Raw genomic sequence first — 13,153 nt, forward strand, 5'->3', positions numbered from 1 at the left:
AGTCCACATAGCATTCCCGGGATGGGAGAAAAACGTGCTCTGGTTTATTGGCATTTCTTTAAACCAATCACAATCGTCTTGGGCGGCGCTAACGTCGGACGGAGCCACGGTGCCTCTGCAAAATAGTACTAGTAAAATAATACTTGTTTTGGTGGAACACGTGTTAGTTCAAAAGAAGTTTTACTCGTGCAAAAGAAAACTCAGATTGGACAGATAGTCTAGTTAGCTGTCTGGATTTACCCTGCAGAGATCTGAGGAGCAGTTAACCATAGTCCTCAGAAATCCACCGGAGGTTAGAACGCCAACACAAAGAAAACGGAAGGTAATGGGTCAGTGTAACGCTTATCAGTTCAATTTTCTAAGCACAAACGGACATTTGGAAAAACAGAAAAATGGGTTCCAATATCCAATTTTTTTCTTTTTTTTCTGCCTTGACAAATTAAAAAATTGGATCTTTAACCTGTTTTTCCAATTTCCTGTTTTTATTCAGAGGATCAGAAATTTAGAAAATTACAAAATTGCATCTGGGCTCCAATTATTCAATACTGCGATGGTATTCTCTCCCTCATCCCGCCTAGCTACAACCCTCTGCAAGTACCTCTGACCCCAAAGTCTATCAGTTTTTCATTTTGGTCCATATGCAGTTAATGACCTGCATATTCCGCAAAGTAGAGGGAGAGAATACCATCGCAGTATTGATTAACTGGAGCTCAGACGCAATTTTGTAATTTTCTCAATTTCTGAATCCCCTGAATAAAAAACAGAAAATTGGAAAAACAGGTTAAAGATCCAACTTTTTAATTTGTCAAGGTGGAAAAAAATTAAAAATTGGATATTTGAACCCATTTTTCTGTTTTTCCAAATGTCCATTTGTGCTTAGAAAATTGAACTGATAAGCATTACACTGACCGTAATGGACATCCGGCCAAAAAGAGGGACATCTGGCGGAATTCCCGGCAGCACCGGAGCAATCCCGGAAATGGAATGTCATCGACATAGACTATATTGTAGGTTAAGACAGGAAGAAGAATGCATGGAATAAAAAAGACAATTTTGCTCTGCCGAATCAATTTCTTTCTTTTTTAAAACTGTCCTTAGGCTACTAGAAATTTACAGGGGCACATTGCTAAATTAGTAGAGTACTCTTTAACCAAGAAGTGCAAGTCAACCAGAAACGGGAAAGAGTATTCCCTTTGAGCCACTGGAAGGCTTTTAATGTGAAACATCTTTGCAGAAAAAATAAGTTTTACTGACAGTAACTAAATAGCGCTCAAAAAACAGCATAGTAGAAGCAACTCTAGGAGCTGGTATTTGATCCTCTAACATTATTTGAGAATTCTTTAACAGCCCAACCTGCTTTTGGTTATGTCATGGTCTGAACATAATTTCCACAAACGTTCACAAAAAAAGTCACAGTTAAGAGGCTTCTTCCTCCAACACTTGAGTCCCAGAAATCTGAGTCACCTCACACAGTGATGAAATGAATGATCAATAACAAAAGATTCATGGTTATTTTTTGCAACACCTGAGACAATAACAATATTAGTTAATGCCTCTTTGAAACAATGTGTAATGTAGCTTATTGCTCCCACTTTTTTACTCCTAAGTTGACTCCAGCATTCTTAAGTGTATTCATGTAGATGTTTGATAAATCCAGGCCTCGTTACAAAAACCACACCTCATTACTGACATTTAAGACTCCGTAGATATAAGACAGATATCCTCGTTCCCCTCAGTCCTCCTTGCAGATGATTTTGGAATACAGATCGTTCTCTTTGAACAGCAGGTAGTCCTTCAGCCTGTTGGGCAGCTGGGCGGACATCAGCATGCTGCAGCTTAGGTGTTTCCTGATCACCACTCTGCTCAGGTGAAACAGAGAGCGAGGGTTACCTGTAGATCACACAGAGAACAGCAGTTTGAACCAAAAAGTGAGAGGAAACATGTTGTGTCCTACAGGAAGAGCATGTACGCCTCCTGGTTCTCATGTGTAATGGCAGCTTTTTAATTATAGTGCTTTCCATTTACCTCGGAACTCGGAAGCCGGAGCTGGGAATGACTAGCCTGACAAGCCAGAACCACATCAAGATGTTGGGTCTGGGAACTCACCGTTGGCAGGGCTCAATCTGAGGGGCGGGATAAACGGTTGTCTTTCAAATTCCCTTGGCACGCAATAGGATAGTGCTACAACCAACCAGAGCAACGCTAGTTGATAGATTAAACTTTTGCCGTATCCGGTCGGCAAAACTCCGAACACATCTTCCTTTTTTAAGAAAAGCCGAAGCCAAAGACCGCTGTTCTCCAGCAGCAGCAGCCATCTTCTTGTTTTCAAGTAGCAGGGAATTCACGCGGAACTATGCCATCATTATGTTAAGTCCACCCACCGACTCTATACGCGTTGTGATTGGCCTGACCAGAGTTTGGTTTTTCCAGCTTGCAAGCCAATGGAGAGTTGCTAGAACAACCCTGGCTGAAAATTACATTTGCTGCCGCTAGGGTGCGTCTAGATTTCTAGGCTAGGGAATGACATCACACCCATGTTGAATGCGTTCCATTTGTATTCTGAGCTCGGAACTCGAACAGACAAACAGCGTAACAACATGTCCATAGGTAGAAGATGGACAGGACTGTGTACGACTGATTTAGTGAGACACGAAAATTACAGAAGAGCTAATAAACTGTATGTTACTACAGCTTTCACTACTGTTGACACACGGTGCAGCCATGTTTGATTTTGAGCTCGGGGTACTCGGAAGTTGTCCCATAGTGCGTTCCATTTGTACTCGGAAGTCCGATTTTCCGAGGTCAAAGTCAGAAACACGCCCCCAGACCTCGGATTTTTGCTCAGAACTGGAGCAACCTCGCAGTACCCCGAGCTCAAAATCCAACAAGGCTCCCCTGTGCATCAACAGTTGTGAAAACTGTAGTATCATACAGTTTATTAGCACTTCTGTCTCATACTTCTGTCGTACACACAGTCCTGTCCAACTTCTATCTGTGGACATGTTGCTATAGTGTTTGTATGCACAAAATACAGCGTTGGAATCAACTGGTACTGCGAACAATGGCTAACCTAGCTAGAGCTCGGTTGTCACCACATCGTTAACTCACGTGTTGTCCTGTGAATGTGAGGCCACTCCCTGTGGTTCTCCAGGATCTTTGTCAGTTTGCCGCAGAGGGAAACCTGACCGACGTATTCGAGGAGGATCGACACCACTCGGCCCGCCAGGTTCACCAGCCAGGAGACCCTGATGAAATCACAAAACTGGACGACAAAACGACATCCATTTGACTCAGACAGGTACTTACACTGTTTAGACACAACTTGAGAGAAGGTAACACTTTATTTGTCTTTTCGATTTTTTTTAAATGATCAGTTATGTCTATGTATATCTCCGTGGTGCTCTTTCAGTGCTGGCGTATTGCATGGCTACACCGCTTATTTATTCTGGGTTAAAAGGAGGGGTAAAAAACCATAGATACAGAACTACAGTACATGTTCTATAGGCCTATCTATGTAAAAAAAACACTCCAATTTGCTTGTATTTCTTTAAACCAATCATAACTGTCCTGAGCGTTGCTCAGCCCCAGTTGCAGCAACATTGCCCTTGCAAGATAGATGACTGAGGTAGCGAGATGGGAGAGACATCCAGCGTGTGTGAGACGTACTGGGTGTCAGGCTTCATCCCAGCACTGTACATTTGGTACATTCACAAAATGTATTTTCACTGTATATATACAATTGTGAAGTCCTTTTTTGCAACTATTCATGGTCAATAGTAAAATAAAAATCGATCTTAACAACCCATTGCGCTAGGTAAAGTTGTTTTACTTCTACGGCAAAGAAAAGAACTCACAGCAACTTTTTCCTCCTGGTCTTCTGTGTAACCAGACTCGCTCAGGTCATCCCAGTCATCGCCATGGCTACAACAGAAACACTTTTCGGCATCGTAGCCGTTGTTGAGCAGCAGCCTCATCATCACCTCGTCCTTCAGGCAGTACTGCAGCGCGGTGGGAAACACTGTGTCGTTCACCACCGTGAAGTAACAGTTCACGTCTGCTTTGGCCTCCAGCAGCAGCCTCACGATCTCGTAGCGCCCCGACCTGACCGCCACCAGGAGGCAGCGCAGCGGGTCCAGGTCGGGTTTGGCTCCCAACTTCAGCAGAAGCTCAGTACAGGTGGCGTCCCCGTTGGAGACGGCATAGTACAGCGGGCTTCTCCTCATGTCTCCATAGTTGTCCGAGATGTGAGGGGCTAACAGCGCGTTGACGTCGAACCCTTTCTGCAGCAGGAGCTCCAGACAGTGAGTGTGGCCTCCGTCAGCGGCCGAGTGGACGGGGCTGTGGCCGGACAGCCGCAGGGCCCGTCTAGTGGTGATCGGGATCAAAATCCTCAAAGCTCTGATGGAGAAAAAGAGTAGATCAGTCTAAAAGCATCAGAAACTAACCTACATCAAAGCTGGAAAGCCTGAACATAGAGCTCAACAGTGACTGCCCACTTTTTTACGGCTTTGACTCCGGAAGTGTTTTTCCCCATTCAATTGTTTTAGTGACGTTTCGAAAATTGCTTATATATTTTATTTTAAGTCTGGAACCAAGCCAACCAGCTACGAGATGAATAGTGAGCATAATGCATTTGATTCGGCGCAAAAAAACATTTTGAAAACGGCAAAAGAGGAAACGGTACAAGACCGTGTACAGAAACTATCATAGACTCCAATGGTAGAAGCTCTCTCTAGCCGTTCGCGGTTTCGCGAGTACGGTAAATGTTTCTATGGTAACAGCGAGTTGGACCAATCAGAGATGTTGCTGTTACGCTTAGGATTGTGGGTAGTGTAGTTTTTCTCCATAAGATCGCAGATAAAACATGTTATTCTTAAAACAAGGTTGATTTCATACGGACTTCTAGCTTCTACAGGAGCAGAAACCTTCGTTTCACAACCACGTAGCTCGGGGTCAGTCTACCTCGGATGGTTTAGACATTATGACTGATATTCTAAATCCTTATGGAGAAAATCAGTGGGATTTTTACTTCCGGAGTCGGCTGTGGGCGGGACTGTTGAGGTCTCTTTAACTTCTAGTAGGCCTACTCGGTAGGAGATACTTGGAGGTTATGGATCAAACCTGACCCGTTTGTCTTGTTAGTGTCTCGTGGTTATGTATGTCTACTTTTGTCCTCCTTCAATAAACTATCAGCAAATTTTTCTTGTTTATTCCCTAGCTTACTCAATCACCTCTCTCTTTAGGTCATACATTTTAAACTGACCTAAAGCTGACAATAAAAAGTAGTTTTTAACGTGAATATAGCAACAAGAAATGTCCACCCTTACTCCTAATGTTTATACTAGTGACCTCAAGTAATTCCTTTTTTGAGTGAAGCTGTTGTAGTTTCCACAGCGCCTGTGTTTTGACCAATCAGAGATGTTCAGAGACTTTTTTGGCTCAGGCCAACTTTTCTTTAATCTTAACAAACGAGCCTTGCTGATTACAGTGTCAACAGTTGTACAACATCGGCCCACTCACAGGTAGTGTCCTTCGTACGCGGCGTGGTGGATGGGCAGCTGGGAGCTCAGGTTGTGGATGTTGGGATTTGCTCCGTGCTGCAGCAGGATGTCGATGCAGTCTGGATTCCCCGACCCTGCAGCGTCGTACAGGACGCTGTCGCCATTTGGCGCCTGGGCGTTTACATCGGCACCTTTTTAACGTATAAACCACAAACAAAATCATCAACAGTAACACAAAGACGATTTTAAAACATAAATTAAATCAGTGTGGCATCATGGGTTCACCGTGTTTGATAAGGAGCTCCAGGACTTCAGAGTGGCTGTACTCCGCAGCGATGCCCAGAGGAGTCACTCCATACTGGTCTGCCTCTGACACCTGACCCCCGTGCTGCAACAGGAGCTCCATGACACCAACGCAGCCGGCCCTGGAGGCCTCGTGCATGGCCGTCCACTTCTTCAAACACACCTGCTCCACCCGAGCTCCTCCAGCTATTAGACTGGAAACCATCTGATAAGATCCGGCTCTGACTGCTGCAGGGGGGGAGGAACTGATGGTGAGGAAAGACAAAACTTCTCCAAAGGGTTTCTCTTTATATGTCTGCTTTGAAGAATAAAATCAAATGGGAATATGTTGGAGAGGCTGAGTTCTGACCTAAAAGCAGAGGGGATTCGTTCTTGCTGTTGGTCGTGTGAGGAGAAGCTCCATGGTTCAACAGCATCTTCACGTTTTCCACCAATCCAGCTTTCACTGCTAAAGTCAGGAAGGTCTCCCCCTCCGAAGTCTTTTCCTCCAGAGTCAGACTGAAAGATGCTGAAGCACACAACAAAGGTTCTACATGATTTCGGCTGTAAAAGGACAGTCAAAAAGCATCATCACTCCTGCCACTTTTATGAGATAGTCAGTAAAACAACAGTTGTTTGAAGTCTGATAAAGAAGTCGAACACTGAGGGAGACGATGCACTTAATCCGAATCGTCTCTGGTTTGAGTCCAAAGTTAAGTCAGGCCCTTTAATTAAATTGTTAAGAAATGCTAATATGTTTACATTTATTGTTACAGGTTAGGATTTAGGATGTTAAAAGGAAGTTCTTCCTTGCCGCTGTCGCACCAAATGCTTGCTCTTGGGGGAATTGTTGTGGTGTAGTCTATCTGTAAAGTGTCCTGAGATAACGTCTGTTATGATTTGACACAAAAAAAGAAATAAAATTGAATTGAATTGATTTGTCTGTCATCCATTGCCCTAATGTTTCTCCACTGAGTCATGTGCAGAGATAAACATGGTGCTGAATCCCTTTTTCAGAACTCCACACTGTCAAGTGGAATGAAAGTGTGGACCTCTTACCCACCGTACAGCACCGTCTCCAGGACCAGAACCAGAGGCTGGACCGCCGCCCTGTGCAGAGGATACCAGCCGTGCTCATCCACCTGACTGAAGGCTGCTGGGAAATCACAGAGCTTCTGCAGTGCCAACATGTCGCCTGGAGGGACAGTTTCAGTAGAATTCAGTGAAGCAATCCTGCAGATTTCCCTGAAATGGGACCAAACGCTGATAGTAGTGATGGTCAAATGACGCTTCGCGAACCACTGTCTTTATTTTCTGAGCTCACTAGATGGCGCTCTCTGTTCAACAAAGGGTTGAAAACACTCTGAATTACCATTCCTTTAACCTTTTTCTTTGAACAGAGAGCGCCATCTAGTGAGCTCAGGAAATAAAGACAGTGGTTCGCGAAACTTCATTTGACCATCACTAGCTGATAGTACAATACAGCCCAACTCATAGTGCCTTAGCAGGAATGGGCAGTATTTCAATTAAATATATTTAAAATACGTATTTATTACTTTTAGGTATTTTGAAATTAGTGTTTTGCTGGACAGAAAACAATAAGGCTGGCAACAGACTGCCTGTGTGGTGTTTTCTATGTCTTTACACACCAGAAACGTGTCTGACGCGGCGCCGCTGCTGCTGCTAGCCTTGTCTGTACATGTTTCCCATTGATAAAATGAAATACCATGTTAAAGATAAATATATACTGATTTGATTACAGCAAAGACAACGTCGGCAGTATTGACGGCAAAATAGGCTACAGAATATTTTCGTTAATATTAGAAAATCGTTTTTTTTTTTTTTTTAAATGACATTTATATCTGCATTTATATCAAAACCTAGATACTTTCAAACATCAAAATGTCATTTATTAATATGTATTTGTGTCAAAATGACATATTAAACATATTTTCCTATTCTATTTTGCCTGGAAACGCTTCCAACACGTTTGCGTGTCGCGTGAAAAATAGGCGTCGGCTCTATTTCTAGCAGGCACGCGTTTTCGGCGCGTGAGACGTGCGTGTCACGCAGGCAGTGTGCAAGCTCTAACCTGTTAACATGGGAGCCAACATAAAAACGGACACGCCACGCAGCTGACATGCTCACGCCACGCAGCCAGTCTGTCGCCGGCCTTAGATGTGTCATGTCTAGCTCCCACTCATAAGGTCATGTTTGATTCATCTGTTTTTATGTATGTTTTTGCCACTTTCTGTTTTATTTCGATACCCACCGTCTTGGGTCATTTCAGGTCAATTCACTTCCTGGTCTTTGTCTGCCTTCCCACCATGTGTGATTACCGCCCCTCCCCTAATGTGCTGAACCTGTGTCCAATTGTCTCCACTGTGTCTGCGTACATATACCTGTCCCGTTCCTCAGTCCTGTGCCAGTTCATCTTGTATTGTTTGTGTCAGCGTGCCAGCCTGTGTAGTGTAGTCTGTGTAGTGTATCTGGGTCCACTTATACATATGTATACAAATTACTCAACTAGGAACTCAAGATGTCCTGACAAATCCTAACTATTTGTTACTATGTTACTAACTACACCACGATTTGTCTCTTTACCTTGTTTGATGGCCCCCACAAGCTTCAGAGCTTCACTCCTAAACGTACAAACGGGAAGACAAAGGTACATTTTTAGATAAATGCGACATGTCAGACTTAATGATATGAATGTGAAGTTGTTTCATGTCCCTGTACCTCCCTGTTCCCTTTAGATGTTCTCTCTGACACGACTCCTGGATGCTCATCTGAACGTCGTAGTCCAGAAGTTCGTCTTCATCCAGGTCGTCGGCTGCATCCATCCTTCTGGCATCACACAGGTACACACACACACACACACACACACACACAGAGTCACAACTTCACACAACTTCAGTTCATTCCTTTTCAGCAGTCAATCATTAGTTCCTGCCAAAATAAACCTTAAACTAAAAATCCTCTTGCTTAAACTCTCTGGGTAATAATCTGTTAATTGCTAACCCAACTTACTTCAGACAGTTTATTTAAGTCAAGAGGCATATTTGTCTCTTAGACTTGATGCTTGATGATTTGGTTACACTTTACTTGAAGGTATCTACATAAGAGTGACATGACAGTGTCATGAACGTGTCAGAAACATTATAAACTAGTCATAAACGTTTATGACAAAGTGTCATTCAGTTTTTGCCGTGACAAGTTAGGGTTAGAGTTAGGGTTAGAGTTAGGGTTAGAGTTAGGGTTAGGGTTCATGTGTCATGACTGTGTCATGACAGCGTCATGTTTTTATGACACTGTCATGTCACTCTTATGTAGATACCTTCAAGTAAAGTGTTACCGATTATTTAACTTTGCCTCTGCATGCAGGAGGGATTCCACTGGAATGAGCTGATCTTAGTCCAACATTTTGCTGTTTATAAATGCTGGTCTGACGGGACCTTTAGCAATTGGTATGGAATTGGGACAGACGCTCGAGTCTTCAGTGAGTAGACTGGTGTTTAATCACAGAGGCGCATTCCAACTTTTAGTTTGGAGCAACCTGCCACACTTACATTTAAATTAACATTCTTTTCTTTTCTTGAGCTCTTGAATGTTTTTGCCGTCAGTTCTATTTTCAGGACACTTTGACCCCTGACCTCCTTTCTGTCGAGCAGATATAACGTTGGTGATCCACGCCCCCCCCCCCCCCAGCGAGTACACAAGCGTATCAATGTACATCATTCTGTGCAGGAGAACTTGAAAAACACACCTGTAACGTGATAAAAAAAAAAAAACCTGTTTTGTATCATTCTCACCTGATAAATGTATACGTGTTGGAGTCATAGGACGAAGCAGCCGCATGCAGCACAGTGTTTGTTTCACGGCTGAACTGCTCGCCGTCTCACACTCACACACACACACACACACACACTACCACGCTATTTATAGGTGTCACCTGTTCCAGTGTATTTAACATGCAGGCCATTCCACAGCACCCTAATGGAGTGTAACGACACTCTGTGCACATTTTCCACAGCTAATGACAAACAATAATGAACTGGACTGCTGTATGAATATTTATTGTGTCATTATGAATCATCAGATAGCGCTGATGTTTTGGCAACAGAGGAGATCTGTCCGCTCGAACGCTGTTAGGCGACAAGTCAATGAGGACCTGCTGGAATAATGAAGAGGCTTCAAGAGTGATATGACTCTTACAGTAACCTTTTCTCCATCTGCTGCTGACCTTTGACCTCGGTGCTCTTTGATTAGCGTTTTGATGTTCAAAACAAGGTCATAATGGTTATGATTTTTTAAGTAGATTTCATTTTATTTTAGCTTTGACTTCTCCGCTTTATTTAAATTTAGTTTTAGATAGTTTTCAGAGTGTGATTGCTAGTTTAAGTTTTTAGTTTTTCAAAAAGGGAGGGGGGGGGGTTGAGATCTCCACTTTTGAGCAAAATTGAAATTTTGAGCGTCAAACACTTCATTTTCTGCATTCTTCTGAATTTTCTGCAACAATTTGTGCCTTTTCTGCATCAATTTATGGTGCAAATGTCTTTATGTATGTAAAGGAAATTATAATAATAATAGGTTTTTGGGGTGGATTGCAGGTATAATGTCTCAGAAGTCTGTAGCTACTTATACATACAAAACACATAGTTGGAGAATAGCCATGAGGTTTAAAGTTTAATCGTTGTCCTACTTTAGTGTCCGATGTGAAGCAGTTACAGCACAGCACCATCTCATGTGAAGTCCGTTTAATTTTTAAAAGAAATTCATGCCATCTTTTTTTCAGTAGTGTAATATTATAGCTCAAAAACTAAAACTGACATGATATATGTTCATTTTTATTAGGTTTTTAACCTTTATTTTTAGTTAATTTAGTTTCAGTTCACTAAATATATTTTGCAATGCTTATTTTTGTTTGTTTACTATAATAACCCTGGTTCAAATGAGACTTTACTGTCAGATTACAATTTGTACTTCAATCTGAACAGCTTTATTTTTATTTTTTTAAAGATTTTTTTGGGGCTTTTCTGCCTTTATTTGACAGGACAGCTAGGACCTCTGCATCGAGGCATGAACCTCTCAGTATATGTGCGCCTGCTCTACCCACTGATCCAACCCAGCCATGTTTTTTGTCTATTTACGACAAAACGCTCATGCTCAACAACATACTATTGACCCTCTGAGGACGAAAGACGCATTGGCGGGTCCAAGCGATGTTTGACAAAACTCCTACTCAAAAAGTGATATTACAAAATTTCATTTAGACATTTATTTACTATTTTAAAGGTGCTGTAGGTAGGATTGGGAAGATCCAGGACTTAGCCAAAAAATCTGAATATCAACAACTTCTCAGTCCCTCCCCCCTTTCTGCTAAAGCCCAAAACGGTCTCCTAAGCCCCTCCCCCCACAAGGGAGAATGAATAGTGTGCCTGAGCAGTGATTGACACGTAGTTAGACACCCCCCCTGGCCCTGATTGGTGCATCTGAACAGTTAGACACCCCCTTGGCCCTGATTGGTGCATCTGAACAGTTAGACAACCCCCCTGGCCCTGATTGGTGCATCTGAACAGGGAGCTGTGGATTTTTGCAAATCTCACTACAGGCTGTAGGTGGAGCCAGAGGAGCTGGATTTTTTTTAAAATGACCTGCTTCATGTAGTTCTACTGGAACATAGGGTCAGTTTCAGCAAATATGACAGAAAGTTAGTTTTATAAGGCTTACCTACTGCACCTTTAATCATATACAACCTAAGACTCTGGTAAACTCATTTCAAGCACCGAAACAATTCGTACAACACATCATAAGTTAAAGTTTTAAGAAAAACCTGTTTTATTCACGATGTCATGGAGAAGTACTAAACTACCAACAATCCTAAGCATAAGAGTGGCGTCTTTTGATTGGTAAAGTTTGCTGTTACCATGGAAATGTTTACCGCACCCGCGAACTGCTTCCATTGAAGTCTAAGATGTTTCTGTATACAAGCTTGTACCTTTGCCATGTTTTTTTGCGCTGAATTAAATGTCTTATGGTCACAAATCATCTTGTAGCTGGTTGGATTGGTTCCAGGCTTAAAACTCTTTACATAATCATTTAATGAAACATCATTAGCAGGGGTGTCCCCGCCTAAGAAGTTTCATAGCCAATCAGAATTGTCAAGTCTTGGCTATAGTCGCTGATCATCAAATCATGTGGGTGGAGGGGTGCGTTGTGACCGCTGTAGCAAGTATCTCACTGTCATGAACGTTATCCACATTCATATTTAGACGCAACAACTGACATCCAGGTACAAAGAAACCTGAAAGTCGGAAGTTAGGATGGAAGTACAAAGAGTTGTACTATGAAGATGATACACCGTCTCATCTCGTCGCATTGGTGTAAACTGGCAAGTTTCACAACGTTGCAGACCGGCGGGTTGCAATAACTGCAAGTTTACACTTCCCTCATCCATAATCTTTGGTCTGAACTGGACTTTACAGCGCTGCGAGGATTCGACTGTGAGCCTGGATATCGAATCAGGCTTTTTCCGATTGAAGCATCGAATATTAGACTATTCTGGGACACCCCTAATCATTGGAGATATTGAAGGGGGAAAATCACCTCCGTAACTGGAGCCGTTAAAAAAAGTGGGCGGTTGGGCGCCTGAGTGGCTCACCTGGTGGAGTGCGCTCATGTGTAGAGGTTCACTCCTCGGCGCGGCGGCAGCGGGTTCGACTCTGACCTGCGGCCCTTTGCTCCATGTCATTTCCCCTTTTTCTCCCTTTTCGTGTCTTCAGCTGTCCTATAAAAGTAAAGGCCTAAAATGCCCAAAAAGTAATCTTTAAAAAATAAATTAAAAAAAGTGGGCGGTCACTGTTGAGCTCTAAACCTTAATGGGAAACAAACAAAGTTGCTCGGACCGAGTCACATAACAGTATTCCGCTCGGGCTAGGGCACAGGACAGGACGGGGGGGGAACCATGGATGTATGAAGAAAGAGGCAGTGGGAGCGAGAGAGAGGGATGGTAAATCTGGCTAACGCTCTGATGGGAGGGGTGTATTTGTTTGGGCGTTCTTCCTCCAGAATCACGGGCTCCACCTTTTAATATGGAGGAATTGTAAAAACAATTTAGTTCAAAATTAAGGACATGCTGTAAATTTGATACTTATAATCACAGTGCTACAGGAAAAAACACAGATTACTAAGTAATACTTCTTTATTGGCGAGAAATAACATTACAGAACCGGTGACTGAATCTTTAATTTTCTTTCAAAATCATAAATTATTGCAAATGACGTTATCGCACAAGCAATTGAACTTCCATCATCAATATGCTGTGAATTACAGGTGATCAACAATCACTGTGACGATTTAAAGAATGCAGC

At 42.7% G+C, this 13,153-nt stretch overlaps 1 protein-coding gene across 3 annotated transcripts; it reads right to left on the reverse strand.

Annotated features, from left to right (window-relative positions):
* Window positions 1-1,497: 1,497 nt before the first annotated feature.
* Window positions 1,498-9,703, reverse strand: asb15a (ankyrin repeat and SOCS box containing 15a). 3 transcript variants are annotated; one of them, XM_031279744.1, is made up of 10 exons: window positions 9,596-9,703; window positions 8,523-8,630; window positions 8,388-8,425; window positions 6,847-6,978; window positions 6,154-6,312; window positions 5,787-6,032; window positions 5,521-5,692; window positions 3,855-4,398; window positions 3,109-3,262; window positions 1,498-1,890 (listed from the first exon to the last, which is right to left on the reverse strand). In XM_031279744.1, the coding sequence occupies exons 2-10, from the start codon at window positions 8,624-8,626 to the stop codon at window positions 1,733-1,735; spliced, it is 1,707 nt and encodes a 568-aa protein (XP_031135604.1). In that variant the 5' UTR covers window positions 8,627-8,630; window positions 9,596-9,703; the 3' UTR covers window positions 1,498-1,732. The 3 variants fall into 3 exon arrangements, with proteins under 3 accessions (XP_031135604.1, XP_031135605.1, XP_031135606.1); XM_031279745.2 differs by having other exon boundaries at window positions 8,523-8,627; window positions 9,596-9,698; XM_031279746.2 differs by lacking the exon at window positions 9,596-9,703 and having other exon boundaries at window positions 6,843-6,978; window positions 8,523-8,609.
* Window positions 9,704-13,153: the final 3,450 nt, after the last annotated feature.

The sequence above is a fragment of the Sander lucioperca genome, chromosome 7, assembly GCF_008315115.2.
Source record: "Sander lucioperca isolate FBNREF2018 chromosome 7, SLUC_FBN_1.2, whole genome shotgun sequence".
NCBI classification, from domain to species: domain Eukaryota; kingdom Metazoa; phylum Chordata; class Actinopteri; order Perciformes; family Percidae; genus Sander; species Sander lucioperca.

Excerpts from the sequence above, each read along its gene's own strand:
- asb15a (XM_031279744.1), bottom strand. The coding sequence starts at position 8,626 with ATGGATGCAGCCGACGACCTGGATGAAGACGAACTTCTGGACTACGAC. Across the intron at positions 6,033-6,153 it reads CGAATCCCCTCTGCTTTTAG|CAGTCAGAGCCGGATCTTAT; the intron begins GTCAGAACTCAG and ends CCCCCCCTGCAG. Across the intron at positions 4,399-5,520 it reads GCGTACGAAGGACACTACCT|AGCTTTGAGGATTTTGATCC; the intron begins GTGAGTGGGCCG and ends TTTCTCCATCAG.